The following is a 22,888-nucleotide window of genomic DNA, read 5'->3' as shown; positions in this document are numbered from 1 at the left end:
TGGTCCATCATGCCCATCCGCCGTGTACGGTGGTCCCTCCGCACCGACAACCCAATCAGCCACCCACAAACGTTCATCTCCCATTCTCTTTTATATATATTATATTATATATTTTATAGTATTGTAATATGCAAAAGAATGGCCCACAACCCGACCCCCCCCCCGCCTCTTCTCTAATCTAATCACTGATGTTGTCTTTCTCTTTAAGGGAGTGTCAAACCCGAAAAGAAAAAGGACAAAAGAATAAGTAAAAGTAAAGACATGAATCATGAGCTCCCCAAACCCCCCCTCCCCCAAACCCTGTATCAATCCTACTACTGCTAAGACTCTATACCCATCACCGCACAATCGGTATAATACAAAAGGCACAGAATGATCAAAGAAAGACGGAAACCAAAACGATATGTAATAATCACAACTGAACAGGAACACCCCCCCAAAAGAGGGACCTCATTGCCGGGTCCGCTGCAGCCGGTCGCCGATCATCTTGAGCTCGAACCTCTTCACGGCGCCGCCCGCGTCCCTCATCGTGGTGTCCAGCACGTAGGGGACCTGGTCGAAGGTGAGGTCCGTGGAGTTCACCAGGTTCCGGCACGGCTCGCGTCGCTCCGCGATGGTGCCGTGGTAGTGGAAGTACTTGATCCGGCGCTCCGTCTTGTGGTTGGTCCTGCCCTTGAGGTTCTGGGACATGTGCACCCCGGTCGCGTACACGCTGCGCGGCTGCAGCGCGTACTTCCGGTCCCTCCGTATTCCCCTCTTCACGTCCCTGTACACCAGCTTCTCGAACCCCCATTTCCTGCACACCGTCACAAGACAACACCCATGTTCACACATTGTTCTGTGCAGGACACTCCACACTGGCCGTCCATCACTCGCCCAATCATTCAGCAAAAAGAGACACAAATAAAGGTGTTCTTCCCCACTGTCTCTGGTTCATTAATTAAAACCGAACAAGTGACTAATACAATTAGGCCCTCGTCCTTGTCCCTATAGTGATTCCTTCTTGGCACAAGCATTGTGGAGGAAAAACAGAGCTGTCAACCGAGAGGCCATTAACGCGCCAACACCATCTTACGATAGAGCCGGAGATTGCGTTGACAGTTACCTCCCGCGGTCTCTTTTCGATGCATATTAAAAGATTGTATCATGAATAAACGGACGAATGTGATGTCCCAATATACAAATGCATGATGTCCCCATCGCCGAATAAGAAACGCTAACTTGCGAACAAAGCTCTATACACCAACTCACTTCCACTTGCCCCCAATACGACGAAGAGAAGACACGAATCTAATGCCATCATCAGGGGGCCGATGAAATAAACTCCAAACGCATACGCCACACGACATCTTCGATGTAAAGCACAGAACTGCACCTATCAATCAACCACCCCGGCACCCTAGAAGCGCATCTCATTATTCATTGTTTAATCGACGCGTACTCGAAGATCGAGCGCATCTCGAAACAGACACGCACGACTCTTTACGACTCTTTCTTTATACTCGGACACGCTTCACAGCAATGCCCTTCATGAATCTCTGGGATATCGTCAGAATTCTTAGTTCAATTCAATTAACATTTAACATCTCCCACGGAACAAACCGAGTCTAGCTTCGGCCCTCTAATCTAATCTTAAGCTTTGCCCACATGGGAAAATCATTACCATCTCTATGTTTAGCATCAAGGGACCGGTTGTTTCGGCTGAACATGAATGTCCCACTCGTGAAAATAATATGTTTCACTTGCAGACGTTTTCAATATGATGAAGGCACTCGATTAATCAAGTTCATGCGCATACATGCGAATTATAGAAAAGCCCAAAAAAAAAGGGCCGGACACGCATAAGAAAAGGAAGTACCTGTATGTCCTGCTGGCACCGGCCTCGTCGACGAAACAGAGCTTATTGCTCATCGGCATCTGCTCGATGGTGAACTGCGAGTACCCGGACAGTGAATCGAGCACCGACCGGAGCGTGTTCTTGGGAGGCACGTAGATGAACTCGTCCACGTCGAAGAAGAACATCCACTTGGTCATGAATTTGTACCTGTGCAAGCAGTCATTCACCACCAAGAACTGGTTGTGGTAGTACCCGTCGAACCTCTCCTGGTCCCTGACGTCCTGCAACGTCACGTACCCAAGCTCCATCCAGGGCCGCAGCACCTCGAGAACCCCCTCGTGGATCCCGCCGGCGTCGTAGATCACGAAATGCGACCTGCCGCCGAAGAGCCTCACGTGGAAGGCCATCCACTCCCTCACCCGCTGGGGGCTCAGGTTGCCGTACAGTGGCGACCCACAGTAAAGGAAATCGTACTTGGGCTGGGAGCTGAAGATTGACAGGTCCAAGCTCCCGGGAGGCTCGGCGAGGACTTCGATCGTGTCGGTGTAGTTGAAGCTGCGGTCGCTGCCGCCGGAGGTGGAGGCGAGGAGGAGCAGCTTGCCGCCGGAGTTGTCGGCGTTGAGGACGGGGTCGGGGAAGGTGCAGTTGACGACGACGACGGTGTAGACGTGGCCGTAGCCCCAGTCGGGGAGGATCTTGAAGCCGACGGCGGTGGAGGCGGCGGCGGAGGCGGAGGTGGAGTTCGGGTGGGGGACCCACCGGCATTGGTAAGAAGGCCTGGCGTAGACGTGGAGGGGCTTGGAGGCGAGGCCGACGACGGCGAACGTGTTGAGCCCGCCACGGTAGGAGCCCATGGTGATGAAGTTGTAGGCGGCGGAGCCGTAGGGGTTGAAGGCCCGCTTGACGACGCCGCCCTCGAGGACCTGCTCTCGATCCGCAGCGGGGGGCGGCGGCGGGGGCGGCGGAAGAGGGAGAGGGAGACGGAGCGGCGGGGGAGCGTCGGCGGCGTCGGCAGCGGCGGCGGCGGAGGAGGGGGAGGAGAGGGGAGGGGAGATGCGGGAGATGCAGAGGCGGAGATCGGAGGAGGAGAGGGAGAAGCGAGGGGGGAAGAACTGGAGGACGGTGGCGACGGAGCAGAGGACCAAGAGGGCGGTGAGCAGGATCTTCAGCTCGGTGGCGCAGTTCCACACGACGCCCACGAACATCTTCCTGTCGGCGCCGGCGCCGGCGCCCCTCTCCGCCTTGTTGTCTCCGTCCTTCCCCATTTCGGGCTCTCGCCGGCTGTGCCGAGGGCGGCGGCGGCTGGCGGCGGCGGGCGGAGAGACGGTGGCGAGAAGAGGAGGAAGAGGAGGAGGAGGAGAAAATAGAAAGAGGAGGGAGGAAAGGTAAACGGGAGAGAGCGGCGGAATGGAACGGAATGGAAAGGGAATGGGAATGCCTTGAAACTTTTAAATGCAAAAAAATGCAATGCAAAACTCCACTACTTCCATCGCTTCCAATTTTCCAAAAGAAGTAATGCAGACATAAGCACAGCTACTAGGTACATGATGTTCCTTGGATTTGTTACCCAAATCCAAACCCCTTAAAACCTTCCGTTCATCTCGCAAAAATTAAAACGATTATTTATATCGCTTATGAAAATAAATAAGCGAAAAATACGATGTTCAAATATAAATTGATGTGGATAATTAAAATTATTTTCCATCGATTAATTATTTCAAGCGGTACGGGCGGTCAATTTTTTTTTTTTAGGAAAAATATTTTTCTAGTTATTTTTTAGTACTCATTTTGGTGTGAAGATGGTTTGTGGTGCGGCATCGAGAGGGCAAAGGGCGGACCACCACCTCAGCTAGCCTACTAGCTCAAAAGAAGACCTTACTCTACTTGGGTATTCCCTTGCCACAAGCTCAGCTCGTTTCTCACTAAGAATTCAATCGTCCACATCGTCGGTTTGGCTTGGATCGAGCATACAACGGCTCTCGCCTCATTCCACCGACACCCTAGTCAAATGACGGGCGACACTCTTTTGCTCTAACGAGCTATAGCCACGGCTCAAATCGAATATCTGTTGTGAGCGTAAAGCCTTATGCAATAGTACAATTGTCAATGTCGGTCGTCCCGACAGAGTACGCCAAGAGAAAGGCGAACTCGCTCACCGATCAATCCACCGCCTCTCTCGGATGCACGTGGATGGTATCGACCGCTGGGCATGCCATCTTCGTCGGTGCGAGACTCTTACGGTAACGTGTCGAAGAAACTATACTTTTGGCCGATCGTTCCTCGCCATTCCTTTTTCTTTTTTTCCGTTAATAAAAAAGGAAAAATAAAAGAAAGGGAGGGAGGGAGGGAGGGAGGGGGGGCATTATTGGGATTAGGTGGAAAGCAGAAAACGACGCCGGACTCCCTGTCTACTTTGATTGGGATGCAAAAAGGGACAAAGCAGGAGGGCGGGTGGTCCCCACCACCGGGGCTTTTTAAATGACATGTTGATGGCCCATGGCAATCGCTGTCTCTCCTCGTAACACGTGGCTCGTCACCCGCCACGTGGACGGGGGGCTCGCACATCATCTGATTCTTGGCGTTATTGTCTACGGAGGAGGAGGAGAAGGAGGAGGAGATGCGTTTTACATGAAAGTTGTAATCCAGTGACTAGAATTCTATCAGATTGGTCGTTGATTTCAAGCCTCATGCACCGTAATGCTATATGCCGGCGCGAGATTTTGTGAGACGATCGCCGATTGTTCTGAAAGCTGAAGCCTTTTAGGAATCGGCGTGCGCCTTTTTGTTTTTTCCGCGTGCCACTCGTCTTTGTAGCCGTTTCCCTCACTTGGGTTGATGTTGATGTAATTATTATGTGCGAAAAGGAAATAGCAAGGGAACATGGTATGAATCGGCAAGATGAGCATTTGGGGGCGCGCGCTCGGGCTCGGGCTTTCCACAAAAGGACCTCTTGGACTCTCTAAAAGGCTCTTTGTGTCAAAGTAGAGCTGTTTGGCTGCTCAATTCCGGAGGCTTTTGCACCAAAGTTGGCATTTTCAAAGTACTCTAGACCAATGCAGGTCTCGCCCGGCATTGGCTTGGAGAGTTTTTCGGAATGCTACTTCAGGGGTAAATGGATCCTTCCGTCCTTTTAACTTTGCCCTCGCTAAAATATCTAAATTCCAATTTTAACCTTGCCCTCACTATCCTGCTTCGATATGATCGGTATCGCGCAATGTCGGCAATGAGCGTAGATCTGATTGCCGACGAGCCAGATCTGACACTAGCAGCCCTCGCCTAAGATTGCGTGACCTCGACATGGCGTCGCGGGACCTCAGGCGAGAGCCGCCTAGGGCATAGGGACCTATCGCTTGAGCTGGGTCGGCCCTCGGGCAAGCTCATCCAGCCTTTATCTTCCTTTTCTTTTTAAATTACTTTTTCAGATTGGATATCAAAGTCTACAGAATAAGTGTTTAGCAAAGATTTAAAGTCGGATTTTTCCAAATGCTCTCCTGAACACGCAACCGTTAGTCCCGGAGCAGATTAAAGTCAGGTGGGTGCCATGTTAGAGTTAGAATATTCCTTCAAATGGGGGATGGGTTTTCCAATGTTGCACATGTTCAAGGGGGGGAAAAGCAGGGCATTCTGCATATGCAATCCAGCGAATTTTCAGCTTCCCCTGTTTACTCGGACACTTGCCCACGTTTCAATGGGCTGTCCACCTTCGTAATCAACACCAACACTTTCCCTGTATTTTCCACGCAGAAATGTGCTGATGGTCGTTGACTATGCTCCTTCCGTCGCTGATCAGGTGATATCGTATGGTACCAGGATTCATGAACAAGCAAGTTCATGTGCCCAAGCAATCTCCATTCCTGGTTCAAATATATATGCAAAAAAAGTTTGAAAAAGAGCAGCCATTCAACAGACACTCGTTGATTACGTAAAGGCAAACTCCCCCTCTCTCTTTATGTAATCCCCTGTTTTACCGTTATCACAACGTTTTCCTCAACTGCTTCTCCAATTGTTGGGAATATGACATAAATGGTTCATGAATTTTGGTTCAATGTGCAACGTGATTTTTGAACTTTTTATTTGTACAATGCCGTTCTTGAAATTGGGTCCAACAGGCGATGACGTCTCTTAATTTTGATCCAATGTTCAATGTGATCTTGAACTTTTAAACATTTTCATATATATCTGGAGATTATATTGAACATGAAGTCTGGTGGCGATATTAGACATTGTTAAAGTGTAGGGACCACATTGCACAAATTAAAAATTTAGGGACCATATTGCTCACTGGACTAAAGTTCATGAATTATTTACGCTGTTATCCCCGAATTGTTTAGTAAGAAAAGAACAGTTTTCTGTGTCAAGGATGTGAACGAGGCTCTTCTTTTGTGACGACCTCTGTGACATGATTCTTTGAAGAGCCCGACCCATGTAGTGAGTTTGGGCCGGCAATGTTGTTTTGCTCTCAGGAAAAGGGGAAACCCCCCTTCTCGATCCCATTGCATCTTCCAAAATTTCAACTTTTTCAAGCTGAGCAAAGGCCATTTTCTCATGTCCCAACACTCTGTTCTGGTGTTGGTGCTGCACCAGACCGTCTTTCAGATTCCATCACGTGAAAGAAGGGTGGTGGGTGGGTGGGTCTTGGTTCAGCTGATGACAACTACTACTATGGACTTGCTTTTACAGTTCTTTGCCCCCCCAACTCTCTCGATTCTTTTATTCAACCATGCCAACTCTTGATCCCCCTATTCTCAAGCCGTACTAAACCGCGCACCGATAGTAGGAACCCTACGTCAGTAGATAGATTAATGAATGAATAAACAATTAAACGAAGCGACCGGTTCGGTTTAGCGAAAACAATTCGATGAACTTGCATGTGATTACTGGTGGAATTTGGCGGGTCTCCCCCACAAGAGTTCCTGCTGAATCTGGCTTCAAGCACACCCCACCCGCAAATAAGCAGAAGACAGTAATGTGCTCTACATGTGAAAAAATAGGGAATTGCGGCACACCCTGGATGCTTAACATACATAGTCTGGTGTAGAAACCTAGTATTATCTCATTTGTTTTGCCTATTCCATCGGGTGTCTACTTGATGGAAAAGGGGCTCTAGCAATTCTGTCCTTTTCTTTAAGGTCACTGATTTTGGGTCAAGATAGACTCGAGCGAAACATAACGTACCTCTCCAAAGTAATGCTTGAAAGCAATTGCTACATGGAGATGTCTTCGAATTGGATCGCGTGAGATAGCTGCCCAGGATATGTGCATTATCTGGTCTTTTTCTTCTTTGCAGTTGCCGCATCTTCTGCGTATAATGAAAGAATCGATAACAACGTAAATGTATCACGTCCAGACTACGAAGTAATGGTTTTCAACTTATCTGCTTCATTACATTACGTTACATCACATTACATGGTTTTCTTTATGCCCCCACTGCCAAACACAAAATGATAAGTTCTCTTCCTTTTCTTTTCCTTCCTCTTCTCATCTAACCCTAGAAAGCATTCCCTTTTCTTCCTCCTCACAACTTAAACACCCAAAACAAAGTTCGCTTCCTCTTTTCAAGGAGGGAAAAAACAGAAAAGCAAATCGACAGTCATTTAATTGATCAAGCTCTAAGGGATTTGAACAGAGCAGGTGCAAATACAGGTCCATCCAACCTGTCATCTTCTTTGTTTCCTCTTCTGTCGCTCGCTTGTGTGATGCTCATGCACTATTATTCACTCATCTTGCTCCACCTTTGTCAGGGTCCTTCCAATGCCTTCTTCTTTCTTAGTATTTATGGCTGCATGGAAGAGTTAATATTTGTAACTAATGGCACTGGAGTTGGAGGCGTCGTGGGCAAGAAATCAAGTGATCATTGGTGAGGCCAGCGGCTTGCATGAACGAGTGCACGATGGTCGGGCCGACATATCTGAACCCTCTCCTCACCATGTCTTTGCTCATCGTCTCTGATTTTGATGTTTTCACCGGTATCCTCTGACATGTCTTGTACTCCGTGGCAATCGGCTTGTGATTCACGAACCCCCACACGTACTTGTCGAAAGATCCGCATTCCTTCGTCACCTGTCATCGCGTGTGGACAACATACAAATGAAATCAGGAGCTAATAGGCGAATACTTGTAATGCACTGATCAGCTGAAAATTCTAAGAATCAGAAAACGATTGAAATCCTAATGGGAAATGGAATGCGGAAGAAAAAAGAGCAAGGTTTTCGAATGGAGGACTCTAACGTGTTATTACCTCGAGAATTCGCTTGGAGTTGTCTACGACTCCCCGAATTTGGCTCAACTCTAGGCCGTAGAGACTATTCAGTGATGTTATTTTCTTTTCAGAGTATTGGGCCACAATTTCTGCATCAAATCCTGAGAAAGCTTCCCTGCAAAGTGAAGGTCCCAATTGCCCATTTAAGCATATATCTCCAGAACAAATCTCACATAAAGTAGATCTCAGCAATTTCGCATTACCTCAGCACTGGACGTTTCTTCAAGACTGAAGTCCAGTCTGATCCTACTTGAGCTCCACTCAGTACCAATAACTCGAACAGGTTTCTGCATGTCACAATCCGATTCAAGGTCTAAGCACTTGATGGGTGCACGCACAAACAGACACTTGAAAAGAGGCAGAGTGAGGGAGGGAGATATTACCTGTCATCATGGACGGGCACTCCCCATTCTTGATCATGGTAAGCAACATAGATACGATCTGCACAGGCATCGCCCAGGGAGAAACGACATATCAGCACTTTATCCAGACAAGTTATGAAGCTATACTAGTAGTCGGGTTTCTTTTGAGAGCTTTTTCTATACCTGAACTAGCTGTAATGAAGCTACATCTTTTCTCCTCGCGGTTGGCAACAGCTAGAGCAGAAGAGGGGTTGAGCGGAACGACTTTGCCCCCGCGCTTGAAAGGCTTAACTCTTCCGTAATGGGCAGTCTTCAGCTTCCTCTGCTCCTGCAACGAAGCAATTTGTTCTTTCCTAGCAGCTGCGATGCTACCAGGGGGGCCCGAAAATGATCTGGTCAACGATGTGTCAGGACTAGGAGGTAGTGCTTGACCGACCGATTTGTTCGTCGACCTGGTCGTGTATTGCGGAGCCAAAACCTTGCCAGGACTGGGCATGGCAGAAGATGCAGTTGTCGGATCATTTCCTCTTTTCGAAGTTGAGATTCTTGGCATTTTTTTCTTAGGAGAAATAGGAGGGGTCAATGCTGGCTTAGCATAATCAGTAGGAGCAAGATGAATAAGACTAGGGTCATTTGGTGAATCTGCCGTGGAGTAGGGCAGTTGCGGAGGGGATCTCGGGGGCAGCGGCTTCTTGGCAAGCGAATTACGTCGCTCGGGAGAGGGAATTTGGTTGCAAGGATGCTGCTGGAGGATAGGACGCCCATTGGTCCGTGCGATAGCCGGGGCCTGGTGGACTTTCGTCTTGAAGGAGCACATTCCGTGGGTTCTTGCTTTTCAGGTTCGAAATGTAAGGAGGGACTGAATTGGAGAGGTAAAAGGAAGGGTCTTGCTGAGGGGTTTAGGAGGAGTTTGATGTGTTTTTATAAATGTGGATTGGACAGGTTTGGACAAGTAGGAACATGGTAGGGAAGAAGGGACGTCAAATCTTCTTCAAGAGTTCGACGTAACGATACACCTATTGTACCCAAAAAGAAGATGTTGGGTAGAGCAATGCTATGGTAGACACAGTGGACATGGCCAATCACAGTCGAGAGGAGGATGACGAAAATGACAAGGGCCTACAAATGCCATTGCCCTCATGGAGAGTGGAATCTGAGGGCATGTTTGATGAGCTTTTGTGAAGGGAGAAAGAAAAGGAAGAGTGGGGGCAGAGTGATGGTGGTGCCAGTGCCAGCTCTGAGTTGGACCCTCTTTCTACACTAAGTGAAGTGTGCAGGACACCAATTCCTAATCCCAAGTTGGGCCATGAACTTCATCTTTCTTGCTTGTCCAACACCAAGAAAGACAGAGACAAGTCGTTTTGCTTTGCCTGCTTCTTCTTACTCTGTCTGTGCTGGCACTACTACAATCACTTTTAAAATATTAACAACTGTTCAGACAATTAAGTAGCTGGAGCCAGCATTTGGGCTTGTGAGTTTGTTAAAAAAAAACAAAAAGGGGCAATAGAAAAAGTTGCTCAACTAATCAAATAAAACCAACTCCAGTAGTAGTACATGGACAAGTTGATCAGATGTCCAGTGGCAAGTGCTTTCTGGAGCTTACAATTTTCTGGTCCATAGAATCGGGGGAGGTTGATATGAGGGACCAAATTCAGGATTGGAGATCAGATAATGGTGCAATTTTGTCATGACTCATCATGACCATGCTCATCATCCAGGATTCATCATTCATTGCCCAAGGGTTGGCTACCTATGGTTCAGTGTGTTTCTTATCAATGTGAAATAAAAACATGAACTAAATCAAGCCCTCATTTACTCACTTGTTGGTGTCGTTTCCAACAGCACTTTGCAATGGGTCCAACAGGATTTTTTCCAGTTCACTCAACAATACTAGTGCCATTTCTGTGCCAGTATTCTACGAGAAGCTACGATAAGTTCTTGAAATGTAGATCCCCGCTCTCAAAAAAAGTAGATTCGTAAACAAGAGTCGAACTAATGTCATGCTCGGGAAATTTTTCCATGCGTCGCAGTTTGTAGTAGTTTGATTCGTGTAAAGGCGTGCATATTTTCCTACTTTAATCAATTATAAAACCAGCGAGATCGTGGGATGCCGGCTTTTTTAGAAGCAGCAATCAGTGTCATATGATAGGCTTTGCGATCAGCAATTTAAAGACGCAGCACATGACAATAATAATGGTGTGTTGGAGTTTGGGAAGGTCGAAGCGATGCATCTTTCCTTGTCATGGAGTTGCCCACTGCTTCATGAATTATTATGACCCAGTTGGCCCCTCTTGCTCATTCATCCAACTTTATGGACAAACCCACATGCCTCTTTCCACAGCCTCATCTACTAAAAAGCGCATGCGATTTGGAGCTCGTCCAATTTATCATCCTTACCTTCATGCGTTTTTAGCTTGTCGATAAACTTCGATTTTATGCATATAAACAATCTCCTTGGACACCGAGCTGCCTTATAGCGTCGAAATAACATCATCCCGGGCAAGTTACTCTCTTTTGACGTCCCAAGTTCAAGACGATATCGCACATGATATGCTTTGCTAGGTCTGATTTTGCATTCGATGGTTCATGACTGGGAGATTAATGTATAGCAGTACGTGCAAACAATGTCTTAAAAGAGAAAAGTATCCAACAAAGAAACCATTCACGTGCGTTACAGTACGTACGTACTCAGATCTAGCAATGGAAGAAGACAACCGTTCCAGATTGTAGGAATGATCTGACAATATGCTAGTCCACTTCCACATGCGCTTTTTCAGTAACTAGAAACAGAACATCTATCTATCAATCTATCTATGTGTATATCATCAATTTCAACTTAGCTGTTCCTGTTCCAAAGTTATATTCCTCAGCTACTTTTGGACTTTATGTCTCAGGTGGCAGAGGATTTAAATTGCACCCATCTTTGAGATGTTCCAACAGAAAAATTATTTCGTTCACAGCCCCTGCACAGTCCAGAATCCACTAGCCCTACATTATATTTGAGACTTGTCCGTCCGCTTGGAATTTGTTGACTGCCCCTCCTGCAAAATGCTGCAAGTATTGCTTCATAATTTGGCAAAACAGAATTGCCTAATAATATCTTCACATAAACCAAACAAAAACTGCAATGGCCAAATCTAACAAAAACGGGTCACCTCGGAAAAGAAATCTCCGGAGATATATCCGAGCGCCTGTATTGTCATTTTGCAATGATAACTGCGATGAAAATCTAGTAATCAAGATAATCATCAATGGGTAGTGTCAATTGTCAACTAAGAGTTGCAATAATCGATCTTGTGAAAGTAATTAAAGGGGAGCAAGAGTATCCATCACGAAAAATGCCCCCACCCCCCAAGTTTTGATCATGACTTCATTGTAATGACTTGCTGAATTCCTGCCTTTTGCAACGCCAAACTATCTTCTAGTCAAGGGATTTATGTAATTTAATATGAAACATTGTTGTCATTCATCTTAGATCATATCTGTGTTAACAACAATATGACAGTACAAGAATTTATTTGGCAGTAAGGGACAATTGAAAGCCCACCAAATTAGATGAATATTAACTGTGACACAGATATATCCTATACGCTTTGCGTAATTATCATCTGCATTCAATATGCTCAAGCTATGGTCATAAAAATTCTTTTCTGGCTACCATAGTTTCATCTGTTTTTAAGTCAAATAGTGTTCTACATCGCCGAAAGATTTGTATGAACAAGCTTGTAGGATTTTCTTTCCCATGGACCAAAAGCGATCATACAAAAAGGACTGAAAAGCAGCACTAGTATAACCACAAAGAATCTTCCGAGGGTAAAATTTCAATCGAACACTTAATGCTTGCAACATTTAAATAATTCAATTTGAGAACCTCACGATAAGGAAATAGCGACAGTGAAACTAAGCTACTTGTATCCTATATGTAGTGTAGTGTAGACTGTCGATATATTGCAGTTAGACTTTAAGAAATAAAAAGGAAGTCATTTAAGAAATGTTTAGTGATGACTGACACAAATGATTAGAAGAACAATAACTTACATCGAGTATCACAAAACAAAACTATCAGCAGTGGAATCACCAATGGAGTGGTCACTGTGGGCATGCTTATGCGCAGCATGTAGCACTACATGCTCTATGAGTATGAGCATATGCTTCTACAAACAAATTTGCCAAATAAAGTTATGCCATGAAAATTTCACGCATCTACGGAAGTGAATTGTCTCTTTCACATTCACCATAGCAACCCTTATGAACAGCATTAGAGCAATTTGATGGTCTACCTGAAAACTAAGAGGTTTGATTACGGAAGATGCTCCACACTAATTTTTGTGGACTATAATGTCTTATAGCACTGTTGCTATTTTATGGGGACTCAAGAATTCAACAGCAGAACTACTAGTACGCTGATGCTTTGGTTGGTGGAATCACAGAATACTAAAGATTAGAGGGGGCATAATTGCAACTGAAACAGTTGAACAGAAATCCAAACAAGAGAATGGGCAGAATTTGCTCAAAAGCTGTAAAGGCACCGCATGTAGAACAGTTTGCCACTGATATAGGTCAAGTTTCATTCCTTTGGACAAGCCCTTAAAAGTTCATATTGCCATCAGCTTATTAAAGAAGAAACAATTCAACATAAACAGGCTTCCAAGTTCACAGTTGCAGTAGTTGATGTTAGATCTTGGAGCAAGAATTTGTGCCGACCACAATCCACCTTTTCTTTTCAGGTAAAAAAAACATCAGTCTTCCATAACCATTGCCATGCATTATTCCTATTTTGGACAGAATCATCCAGTCTGATGTCTGAAGGTAATTCTCTTAAAGTTGTTATCACAGAGAAATTGCTGATTTTGTTAGGTAGCCTAGCTCATCAAAACAATATACACCGCCCATACATCCAAATGTCAAGTGAATTCCGATCCTATAGTCAGCATGTACAAAGATTAGTATCTCCCGCATACAAAAATTCCACTTGGATATTCATCAATTACGTCTCCTGATTCAACCTTCATCGAGGTTACTGGCACGAATTGAGACGGTCCTCTGAAGCAAGAACTCGATCAACACACCTTCTATGAATCTGTGTACGCCCTCACAACATCCACTATGGGAGCTCGACATATTGGACATTTCCCGCTGCTCCATTGCATTTCATGGGCACACTTGAGACAGGCGCACATGTGCCCACATCTGAATGGCATGTAGATAATTGAGTTGGGTTAGGTGTAAAATCTCTGAACCTATGTGGCAGTTACAAAGAGGAGCAAAGAGGAGGAGCAACTAAGATAATCTAATAAAAGATAAGTACCTGTAAAGTAGCGAGTCCACTTGCTTCTCATAGCAGACGCAACAATTCCCTTTTCTGGGTACTTTGTCTACTGACTTCGCTGCATCACCTCGAACCGCAAAAATTGATTCAAATTCATTCATTAGACATATTGAGAAAGAGAACATTACCAATCTGACAGCATTGTGTATATATTTGAGGTAAGAGCAGATCAAGAGTTTCTCCTGCATTGCAATACACTCTTTGGAGAGTACAATGCAGCTAACCATTTCTAGCAATAAAATCATGTTACTCCACTAAATTGGCAATGGAACAGTCCATTCAGAATTTGCATTTTTTATGCAGTCTGGTACTACTATGGCAATAGCAGTTTCAACTTCCACTGACCACAATATATGTCACATCAGTGGCCATTGGAAAGTAGCTGCTTCCACAATCCATCTTTTCATGCCAAGTACAGTTTGTTTAGGTCAACTTTACGAGAGAGAGAGAGGAGGGAAGGGGGGGGGCGGCGGGGAGAGAGAGGGGAAGGGGAGGAAGAGGGAGGGAGGTACAGTCAGCATGTATCAGAACTGAACCATTCGAAATCAGTGTTTTCCTTCTAGTAGATAATGGCAAAGTAACGAGGCCATCAACAATGCAGTAATAATATGACAGTGAACAGATTGGATTTATCAACTCACCAGAACTCATCTCCTGTTTCATGGAGTCTTGCAATGTCACCTGCATCTCCATGCAGCCTTTTATTGATTTCCTGAGCTCGGACATCTCACGTTGGAGTTGCCTCATTTGTCCTCTCAGATCGATTATAAGTTCCATTTCCTACAATTCCAGTAGTATGACGTTCATTGAGCACAGATTTAAGAAGCAGACAGACATCAGAAGGAAGGATTACGGCATAAAGACTCACCATCGAAAGGTTATCCATACAGGTAGAATGCTGCTGAGGATCCTCGTAGTAGGAATGAGATGGTGGAGGTTGCTCGGATGACGTAGAAGCAACTTGTTCATGGTCGTCATTCATTTCATTATCATTGTAACTCCACGATCTCAGAGATTGAGAAGGCATGTGGAATGAAGATGTGGAATGATCAAAATAATCGCTCGCTTCATGATACTGATGCCCAATTAGGCTTCCTCTCTCCTCATCGTCCTCCTCCTCCTCTTGTCCTTCCACTTCTTCGTCATCCTCCATTTCTTCATCATCGTCCTCCTCCTCTATCTCCTCCCCTTCATCGTCATTATCGTCATCCTCCTCATCCTCAATGATATATTCTTGTTCGTCATCTTCTGGTGCATTCCCCTCTTCCTGCTCTTCTTCTTGTTGTCCCAGTTCGTTACGCTCTTCTTCCCCTTGTTGGTTGCCAACTGGATGTTCATGGCCTTGTAACAAGGATGACATTAATTGTTCCATTCTCTCTTGACTGCTTAAATCATCTTGCTCTTCTTCTTGGTGACCTAATGGTTGGGTTTGTCTCTGGAAGTGAGATGTCATCAACGCGTCCATTCTCTCCCGGAAGTCACTAGACAAGAAACTGGAAACTCTGCCCCTGAACCAATGATTTAATAGATCAAACTTGTGCCTCGCAAAATTTTGCATACAAAATTCACATTTATCATGGATTAACTCCCACGAAAAATCTACAATTTACTCTCTCATCCTGTGTGAGTTCAGAAGGACAGCACCAGCCATTCATGGTGCATCAAGAAAAGCACAGAAGACAATTGATTGTTCAGGCAAGAGGTCCCTTAGTTTAATCACATGCTTTCTGTGGTGGAGATGCGAGACAATATATGTTATATGTAATACAGCAATCAATGGATAGTCAAATGCTTGGTATTTGGCTCTTCCCAAATGTCTAATGCATGTGCTAATTCTTGCTTTATGTCTTGCTTGTCAAGAAGGCTTATCTTTCAGTATCCATCCTATCCATAGATTGCAATGCAATTCAAATATCTTAAGAAGCACATCTGGTCTTTGTAAGAATGGCAAAATTAGATTAAGTTGAAAAAAAAGGTGGAAAAGTAGTCCTAATGGTGTACCTCTCGATAAGTTGGCGGATTTCCTCATTTACGGAGTTTGTTTCAAGCATCTCTCTGTACCATTCTTGCCTTCGGTCCTCCCAATAACTTCGTGGACGACTTATATCCCTGAACCAGTCATAAGTGCCTCCACGTTCTCTGTACCATTCTTCCTCTTCGTTGGCATTATCAGCATCTTGCTCCTCCGTAATGTCATCTTCATACCAGACACTTAAAGATGATAATGTGTCTGTTGCTGCTTGTGGTTGAACATTATTTCTGTTGCAACCCTCAAAGCTTGTACCTTGACTTATGACACTCGGAGGCGGAGCTGCCTCTTCATGTAGAGATGATAATGCATCTGTGGGTTGTTGTAATTCAAGATTGTTGCCATTTCTAGCATCAGAGCTTGTAGCTTGGGCCATGACATCCGAAGTTGGACTGGCTACTTCATGGAGAGGTGAGAACACAGCAGTCGTTTGTTGTATTTCAAGATTGCTGTTGCTATTCTCGACCCTTCTATTATCTTCGCATATGACAGTCAGAGCTTGACTTGCCTGTTCACGGAGAGCTCTGGACGCTTCAGTTGGATGTTCTAATTCAAGATTGCTGTTGCTACTCCCAAGGCTTGTATCATCTTCAGATATGGCATTCGAAGTTGGACTAGCCTCATCATGAAGATCTTCAATAGAGTGTGCTGATGAAGGAACTGGGAGAGCACACGAGTGCTTTGATATGGCATTCGAAGTTGGACTAGCCTCATCATGAAGATCTTCAATAGAGTGTGCTGATGAAGGAACTGGGAGAGCACACGAGTGCTTTGATATGGCATTCGAAGTTGGACTAGCCTCATCATGAAGATCTTCAATAGAGTGTGCTGATGAAGGAACTGGGAGAGCACACGAGTGCTTTGATATGGCATTCGAAGTTGGACTAGCCTCATCATGAAGATCTTCGATAGAGTGTGCTGATGAAGGAATTGGGAGAGCACACGAGTGCTCAATCGTATTAGCATTATCTTCCTGATGATGACTAGTCCGACACTGTGTGTTTGCAGTGCCGGAGTTCTTCGAAAGTGGGTGCCGAGGAGAGCTTCTTGGCTCAACTGGGTGATTCTGATCTCCCAAGTCATGCTCCATGGCCGTGCTAAATCTTTCCCTGTTTTATTAGAGATTACAGGTTAATACAAACAGAATGATGTCCTAAGCATGTTAGAATCTCTTTGCCAAGTGGAATCTTCCAAAATGCAATTTTTATCATCATTTTGGCACATCCAGAACCAAGATGTCCTAATTCTTTCGTCGTGCTTGGCAAATGCTAATATAGAAGCTATGTTAATTACAGGTCTCATTAAACAAAAAGATGATTGGCACAATCGCTTTGGAGTTGATGTCTATATATACAATGTCAATTTATCGTCAGCCACTAGCCCATCAATATATCATTAGCATATGGGCTCTCTTCTGATGAGCCAAACATTTATTTGAAGTTGCACTAGAAATCACACGTTCTTAGATCATTTCCCCTTTTTGGCTCACTTTTCCTTCTATAACAAAGTACAAGATTATTGCTAGTAATCTGACAGAAGAAGAAAGCTTTCTAAAAGGCTATACCTGAGATGCATGATAGCTGAACTATTATGAGGTGAGGAATTCCCTCCAAAGGCTCCCAAAATGAGGCGCTGTCGATCGCGGTCCGCCATGCCGCGTTGCAAAAATCTAAGCTTGAGCATTGACTGCACGTAGAATTAGCATTGCGATGAATTAACAGACTTATGCAAATTTCAGGGGACCAGACAGAGATTAAACATGTGACCACGCTCCACTTTTTGTTACTTTCCACGAATAATATAGGGATTGCACCACTTGACTAAGAGGATGAATTATTCTAATTTTTTTACCTGAATACGGCCTTTGTGCGAGAACTGAGAAACTGCTCGGCGCTCGGATAAGGAGTCAAGCTCCCTAAGTCGGTCGCGCTCCATCAGCATGAGCAAGTCGGCAAAGGCTTGTCGCCCTCTTATCCTCGGCGAACTCAAGACCGGCACAAATCCCCTCTGTGCCTCCATGTATTCCGATACAGATGGCGATCCGCTATTCCCATTCGTGTCATGATCGTTATCAGAAATAGTCAATCTCCTGATGATATCAGCCACTCTAACCTTCTGTTTCTGCCCTCCTCCTCCTCCTCCTCCTCCTCCTAGTGCCGCACTATCTGCTATAGATGATGAAGAAGAAGGTGGAGGAGACGGGTCCTCAGAAGCAACCATTATATCGCTCAATTCCAGGTCAGGTACCCTCGACAAATCTTCCACATTTGCGGAAGCAATAGATTTAGGACTCCTGCTGGAACTGCTCGACGCGGAAGAATACGAATTGCTGCTGCAGCTACTGCTGTTATGGTTAGCGTTATTGTTGGGGATGTTGATGCTAATATTGATGTTATTGCTCCTGTTGATGCTTGTTGACCGATTAAGCCTGGCCTCCCACATCTGCACAAGAGAAGAAGCTCCTCCTCCGACCCCTGAATTATTGTTACCGCTCTCCGATTGGGATTGCGAATTCGACACACAAGAAGAAGAAGAAGAATGAGGAGAAGGAGCAGGTATCTCCATGGTGGAGGACACCATGTCTCCAGCTTGTTGAGGTGCCCATCGATCGGAACCCCGAGCTTGCCTCAGCGTCAGTGGCGGCGGCGACAATTCCTGTCCGTCTCTGTCTCTGTCAATGCCATTCGAGCCGCACAAAGGCCTTAAATTCGCGCGATTGTTCCTGTCGTTGGCGTCGGTGTTGTCGCTGTCGTTGTTGGTGTCGGAGTTGTTGGCGACGATGGGGTTGCGAGACGCATTGTCACCGGGGAGGCACGTGTGGAGGTGATCTCTGACCAAGTCCTTGAGGTTCTTGCGAAAGTCCCTGTTACATCCGTCTCTCCGGCTGTGATCCCTCAAGACGCAACCGAACGGAGACGAAGCTGCCGCGATCTCCACCTGAGAAGACGCCATTGTTTCCCCCTAAAAACAACCCCGGAAAAAAGGAAAAAAGAAAGAAAGAAAAGGAAATCAAGATGACAAATGTGAGGCGAGAGAACCCATTGGAGCAAAATGGGTGGAGAGATTGACAAAGGAATCAATCAATCAATTTCACGGGAATACGTTTGACAATTCCAAATCTTCTTTTTTAGGATTTCCATTCTTTCCCCCCCTGGTGCTTCGTTTGACGAGTTCCTCCAGAGCAAAATTACGAGGAGAGAGAGACAGAGAGAGACAGAGAGATGGGCAACGACTAACTACTTTGACGACACCATATAACCCGTCAATCTATCTTTAAAGAGGCGCTTTCTCTGCCTATAATTGGGCCTCCCGTTTAACAGCTCCACAGAGAGAGAGAGAGCGAGAGAGAGAGAGAGACAGAGAGAGAAGTGGGGAATTTGGCTCGGAACGAGAAGAGGCTAAGAGGATCGGGCAGAGGAAACAGAACACGGAACAGAGTCAAGCAGAGCAACCAAAGAATCAATGGAGGGAGGGAGGGAGGGACGGACGGACGGACGTTGGTTCTCTTTTTCCCTTGACCCGTTGCAAACCGTGCGGGCGTCGGGCCCCCCTTCTTATGGAGTTCAGTTTTCTAGATCGACATCCCGAAAGAATGCCCAAAAATAGACCTGCTTTTAAGAGCCTTCCCCTCCTCTGCATCCCCGCATTTCGTCATTTGTTGCCTTATTCGCTCCCCTTCCTCTTTCTTTCCGTTTTCTTCCCATCCTTGACTTCTGACCGGATCTGAGCTGGGATTGCCGTTAATTGCGCTGCCCATTTTCGCTTCGCCCCTCCAGATCCTGATCAGTTTCCTTTAATCTTGCCTTGACCGGTCCACCTCTCAAGTTTTGCAGTAACCCCGCCAAGAACTTGCCCCCCCATGGCCTCCAATGAAGTTCATCTTCATCTCCTCGCACCACCTTCCCGATTTCCCCCTCTTGGTTTAACAGGATTGGAGCTTTGGCGTTGATCATTAAAGAACAGAGAGATTGTTTTTCCAATTGTGTAATAGCTTCCATAGATTAATGTCTGGCTTGTTCTTTCTTTGGACATCTTTCCTTGTCCATGTAAGGTGAGGTCAACGACCAATGAATTTGCTGCTAGCGTAGCCGTCGGCAGATTTGGTTATGCAATGATAAAGTATGGCCAAATCTATATTAATAACCGGTTTGCATGGCAACGTTCGTAGCGGTTCGCGTAAGCAATGGCGGGTCGAGAAATTGAGGTCGCGATGCAGCGGGAAATTCCCCTTTAATAAATACCATATCGTTCTTGAAACTTTCTTTTTACCTAAATGTAAGCGATTGTCAAACCTAGGAGATTGGGGGTCACTTTTAGGCCCCCCTTAGGTCCGTTAGGTTAGGGTAAATCTAGGATGCTAAAGAAAATTGCTCATGTTTAAGCAAGTTCAACAATACCATTGTGACTATTATAGCTCCACGGGGTCGAGTAATTTCTCCGTCCTCCTTCGCCTGAACCTATGGATTCGATGGTGCAAGAAGAGGGACGCCATATGTGCTCGCACCGTAGTTTGAAAAATGCTATTCGGACAATAATAGATCGACCTATGCAACTGAGTAAAAATCATGATAAAAAGGTCCTAGTCTTGAAAGAGATGCGCCATTTCAAGCTATTTCGTAGAAATTATAAATTATTGAATTCCCATAATATCTTTGTTACACAGCAGAAGAAAAAAAATCATAGTATCATATTTCCCAAACGCGAAGGATTTGCCCGTAAATGGTTCATTTTAAAACTATTATTGAATAAGATTTGTAATTCCCCAATTTTGGTCTTTGAAAGTTTATCATTGTGAAACTTTCAATTAAGGGAAAATGATGCAAATGGTTCACGAACTTTGATTCAATGTGTAATATGATCCATGAACTTTTAATTTGTTTAATGTGGTCCTCGAACTTTACCGTAGTGTGCAATGTAGTCCCTGAACTTTTAATACATGTTCAATGCGGTCCCTGAACTTTTGGTACATGTTCAATTTAGTTCATGAACTATACGTAAATTTTTAATGTTGATGTGAAAATGTTCAATGTTGTCTCGAACTTAAATTGAACATTTTTGTATAGTTCGGAAACTAAATTGAACATATATAAAAAATTCAGGGATCGTATTGAACAAATTAAAAGTTCGGGGACCATTTATGCTATTATCCCTCCAATTAATCAAATCATCAATGAAGAAGTTGCGGCACACAACGAGGAAAAACATTATTGTGTACGTGAGCAAAAAGGAGGCCGGGCTACACACACGACCAGTTTTTCGTTTTTATAAGGGACCAAATTGAATTTTTCAGCAAAATTATAGGGGGCACAAATCGAAAATCTCGAAAAAATTGGGGGGGAGCGATTCCTTCGGGCCGGTCGAGCCCCGCAATCGCCATTGGCGAACAGTCTTGTCTCTTCCTGCGAGCACCTCTTGAAGCTCAAACCAAGCTGATCTTCTTCTTCACACAGAGCAGAGAGAGAGCAGAGAGCAGAGATGGCGTGGAGCGCGACGATGGTGGGAGCGCTGCTGGGGCTGGGCACGCAGATGTACTCCAACGCCCTCCGCAAGCTCCCTTACATGCGCCGTACGTCCAAACCCTAATCTTTTCCGTGAATTCGTTGCTTTCCAATCCTTGAATTCCCGCTCCTGTAAGATGTTGGGTTGAAGGCTTTTCTGGGTACTTGGTGCCTTCTTGTTTCGAAGCTCAGATCCGTGGGAGCATGCGATCGGGATGGGGCTCGGGGCGGTGTTCGTGACCCAGCTGGTGAAATGGGACGCTCAGCTCCAGCAGGATCTCGACAAGATGCTCGACAAGGCCAAGGCTGCCAATGAGCGCCGCTACTTCGGTATCTTTCCACCCCCTTTTTGCGTAAAGTTCCCAACTTGTTCGTCCCTTGATTCTGTTGCGGCGTTAATCTCGAGTTCTTGGCTGTGAATTGGTGGGGGGTTCCATGGAATTGCTGTCTCTGGATTAAAGCTCTTTCCTTTCCGATTTTCTTGTTCTGATCGGACCTGGGCTTGCGGCATCCTTTTGTATTTTAATCTTCTTGTTCTTGTTTTGGCATTCCATTTTAAGTGCTCCTTGACTGGCCTGTATTGCGAAACTGAGAAACCCGTCCCGAGTTCCGTGTGCTCGAGGCAAAAGCATTGTGGGATTTGTGCTGAACAATCTCCTCAGTGCTCCAGAGTATGTGGGATTTGTGTTTTTATACTGGGTTTTGTGTCTCTATGTGTGCCTAAGGAGTGGAATACTTTCAACTAAGTACCTGTTTCGAAGGGCTGTTTTCATGGAAGGGAATATCGTTCCGTGGCCGAGTTGCATCGATTTATCGGCATCATTTTCCACTCGTTGCTTTTGTGCTAGATAAAATGTGTTTTGATGTAAAACTGAAATGAGAAGCTATCTCGACTGAGGAGTTCGTGGAAATAGAGTACGTTGGCTAAATTGACAAAGAGTGTAGGTGAAAGGTAGTAGACTGACTCCATCTTCGTTTATTTGCAGATCAAGATGATGAGTAGTAGCATTTTATCGTTCTGGTGGATTTTTCAACCCTTTATTTGGTGGGATGCGGACACATCTTTGCTATACGGTGCTGTTCGAGTTTCAAGTATGGATTTTCAATGTGAATTGCGTTTTTTCCAAGCAGAACTCAAGCATTGCCATTAATAAAATTTTAAGAGGCTTACTTTTTGTGATATTAGTGCAATGTGTTTGGATCCTCTTTCTGCTGGGCTTTGGGACTAGGTGGAATATCATGCTGGAATTTTTAATCATTCTATAATGGTAAGGCTCGGTTTTCTGCGAATCGACTTGTGAGGGCATTAATGTGTATAGAGGAAGAATTCTAAGCTAGAGAATCAGCAGGTTGCTCTTACACTAGATGCTAGGTATCCCAGCAACTGAATGATCCTAGTGGACAATGATGGCTGCCTCATTGTTTTTCCATATTTGTCGATAAAATTGGACTGCCAATGGTCTCTTAGGAGTGTTATGGATAATAGATGGAGAATTTGAGCTGTTTCTTGGTTATTTGGCATCTGAAACTCGGTCAGTATTCTAATATGTTGCTATATATTTGCTAATCGACTC

General features: G+C 45.2%; 4 protein-coding genes across 5 annotated transcripts; 1 reads left to right on the top strand and 3 right to left on the bottom strand.

The window, feature by feature from the left end:
• Positions 1-293: 293 nt before the first annotated feature.
• LOC115686397 (galactan beta-1,4-galactosyltransferase GALS3) lies at positions 294-3,238 on the bottom strand. Its single transcript, XM_030611666.2, has 2 exons — positions 1,859-3,238; positions 294-796 (listed from the first exon to the last, which is right to left on the bottom strand). Exons 1-2 carry the CDS (start codon positions 3,100-3,102, stop codon positions 451-453), a joined length of 1,590 nt encoding a protein of 529 aa, XP_030467526.1. The 5' UTR covers positions 3,103-3,238; the 3' UTR covers positions 294-450.
• A 3,958-nt stretch (positions 3,239-7,196) lies between these two features.
• LOC115686435 (uncharacterized) lies at positions 7,197-9,515 on the bottom strand. Its single transcript, XM_030611733.2, has 5 exons — positions 8,642-9,515; positions 8,480-8,537; positions 8,300-8,383; positions 8,076-8,211; positions 7,197-7,897 (listed from the first exon to the last, which is right to left on the bottom strand). The coding sequence occupies exons 1-5, from the start codon at positions 9,273-9,275 to the stop codon at positions 7,643-7,645; spliced, it is 1,167 nt and encodes a 388-aa protein (XP_030467593.1). The 5' UTR covers positions 9,276-9,515; the 3' UTR covers positions 7,197-7,642.
• Positions 9,516-13,203: 3,688 nt separating this feature from the next.
• On the bottom strand, positions 13,204-19,338 carry LOC115686400 (flocculation protein FLO11-like). 2 transcript variants are annotated; one of them, XM_056307503.1, is made up of 8 exons: positions 18,919-19,338; positions 17,668-18,777; positions 17,381-17,502; positions 15,789-16,925; positions 14,656-15,295; positions 14,429-14,567; positions 13,767-13,854; positions 13,204-13,648 (listed from the first exon to the last, which is right to left on the bottom strand). In XM_056307503.1, the coding sequence occupies exons 2-8, from the start codon at positions 18,766-18,768 to the stop codon at positions 13,531-13,533; spliced, it is 3,345 nt and encodes a 1,114-aa protein (XP_056163478.1). In that variant the 5' UTR covers positions 18,769-18,777; positions 18,919-19,338; the 3' UTR covers positions 13,204-13,530. The 2 variants fall into 2 exon arrangements, with proteins under 2 accessions (XP_056163478.1, XP_056163479.1); XM_056307504.1 differs by having other exon boundaries at positions 13,767-13,845; positions 17,668-19,337.
• Positions 19,339-21,172: 1,834 nt separating this feature from the next.
• Positions 21,173-22,496, top strand: LOC115686401 (uncharacterized). Its single transcript, XM_030611675.2, has 3 exons — positions 21,173-21,382; positions 21,507-21,644; positions 22,301-22,496. The coding sequence occupies exons 1-3, from the start codon at positions 21,292-21,294 to the stop codon at positions 22,315-22,317; spliced, it is 246 nt and encodes an 81-aa protein (XP_030467535.1). The 5' UTR covers positions 21,173-21,291; the 3' UTR covers positions 22,318-22,496.
• Positions 22,497-22,888: the final 392 nt, after the last annotated feature.

This window comes from Syzygium oleosum, unplaced genomic scaffold (genome assembly GCF_021117445.2).
Source record: "Syzygium oleosum isolate NSW1041296 unplaced genomic scaffold, Sole_v2.1 Sole_v2.54, whole genome shotgun sequence".
Lineage (NCBI taxonomy): Eukaryota > Viridiplantae > Streptophyta > Magnoliopsida > Myrtales > Myrtaceae > Syzygium > Syzygium oleosum.
Note: the sequence above shows the minus strand (reverse complement) of the source record. Positions and strands in the feature narration are given on the sequence as shown.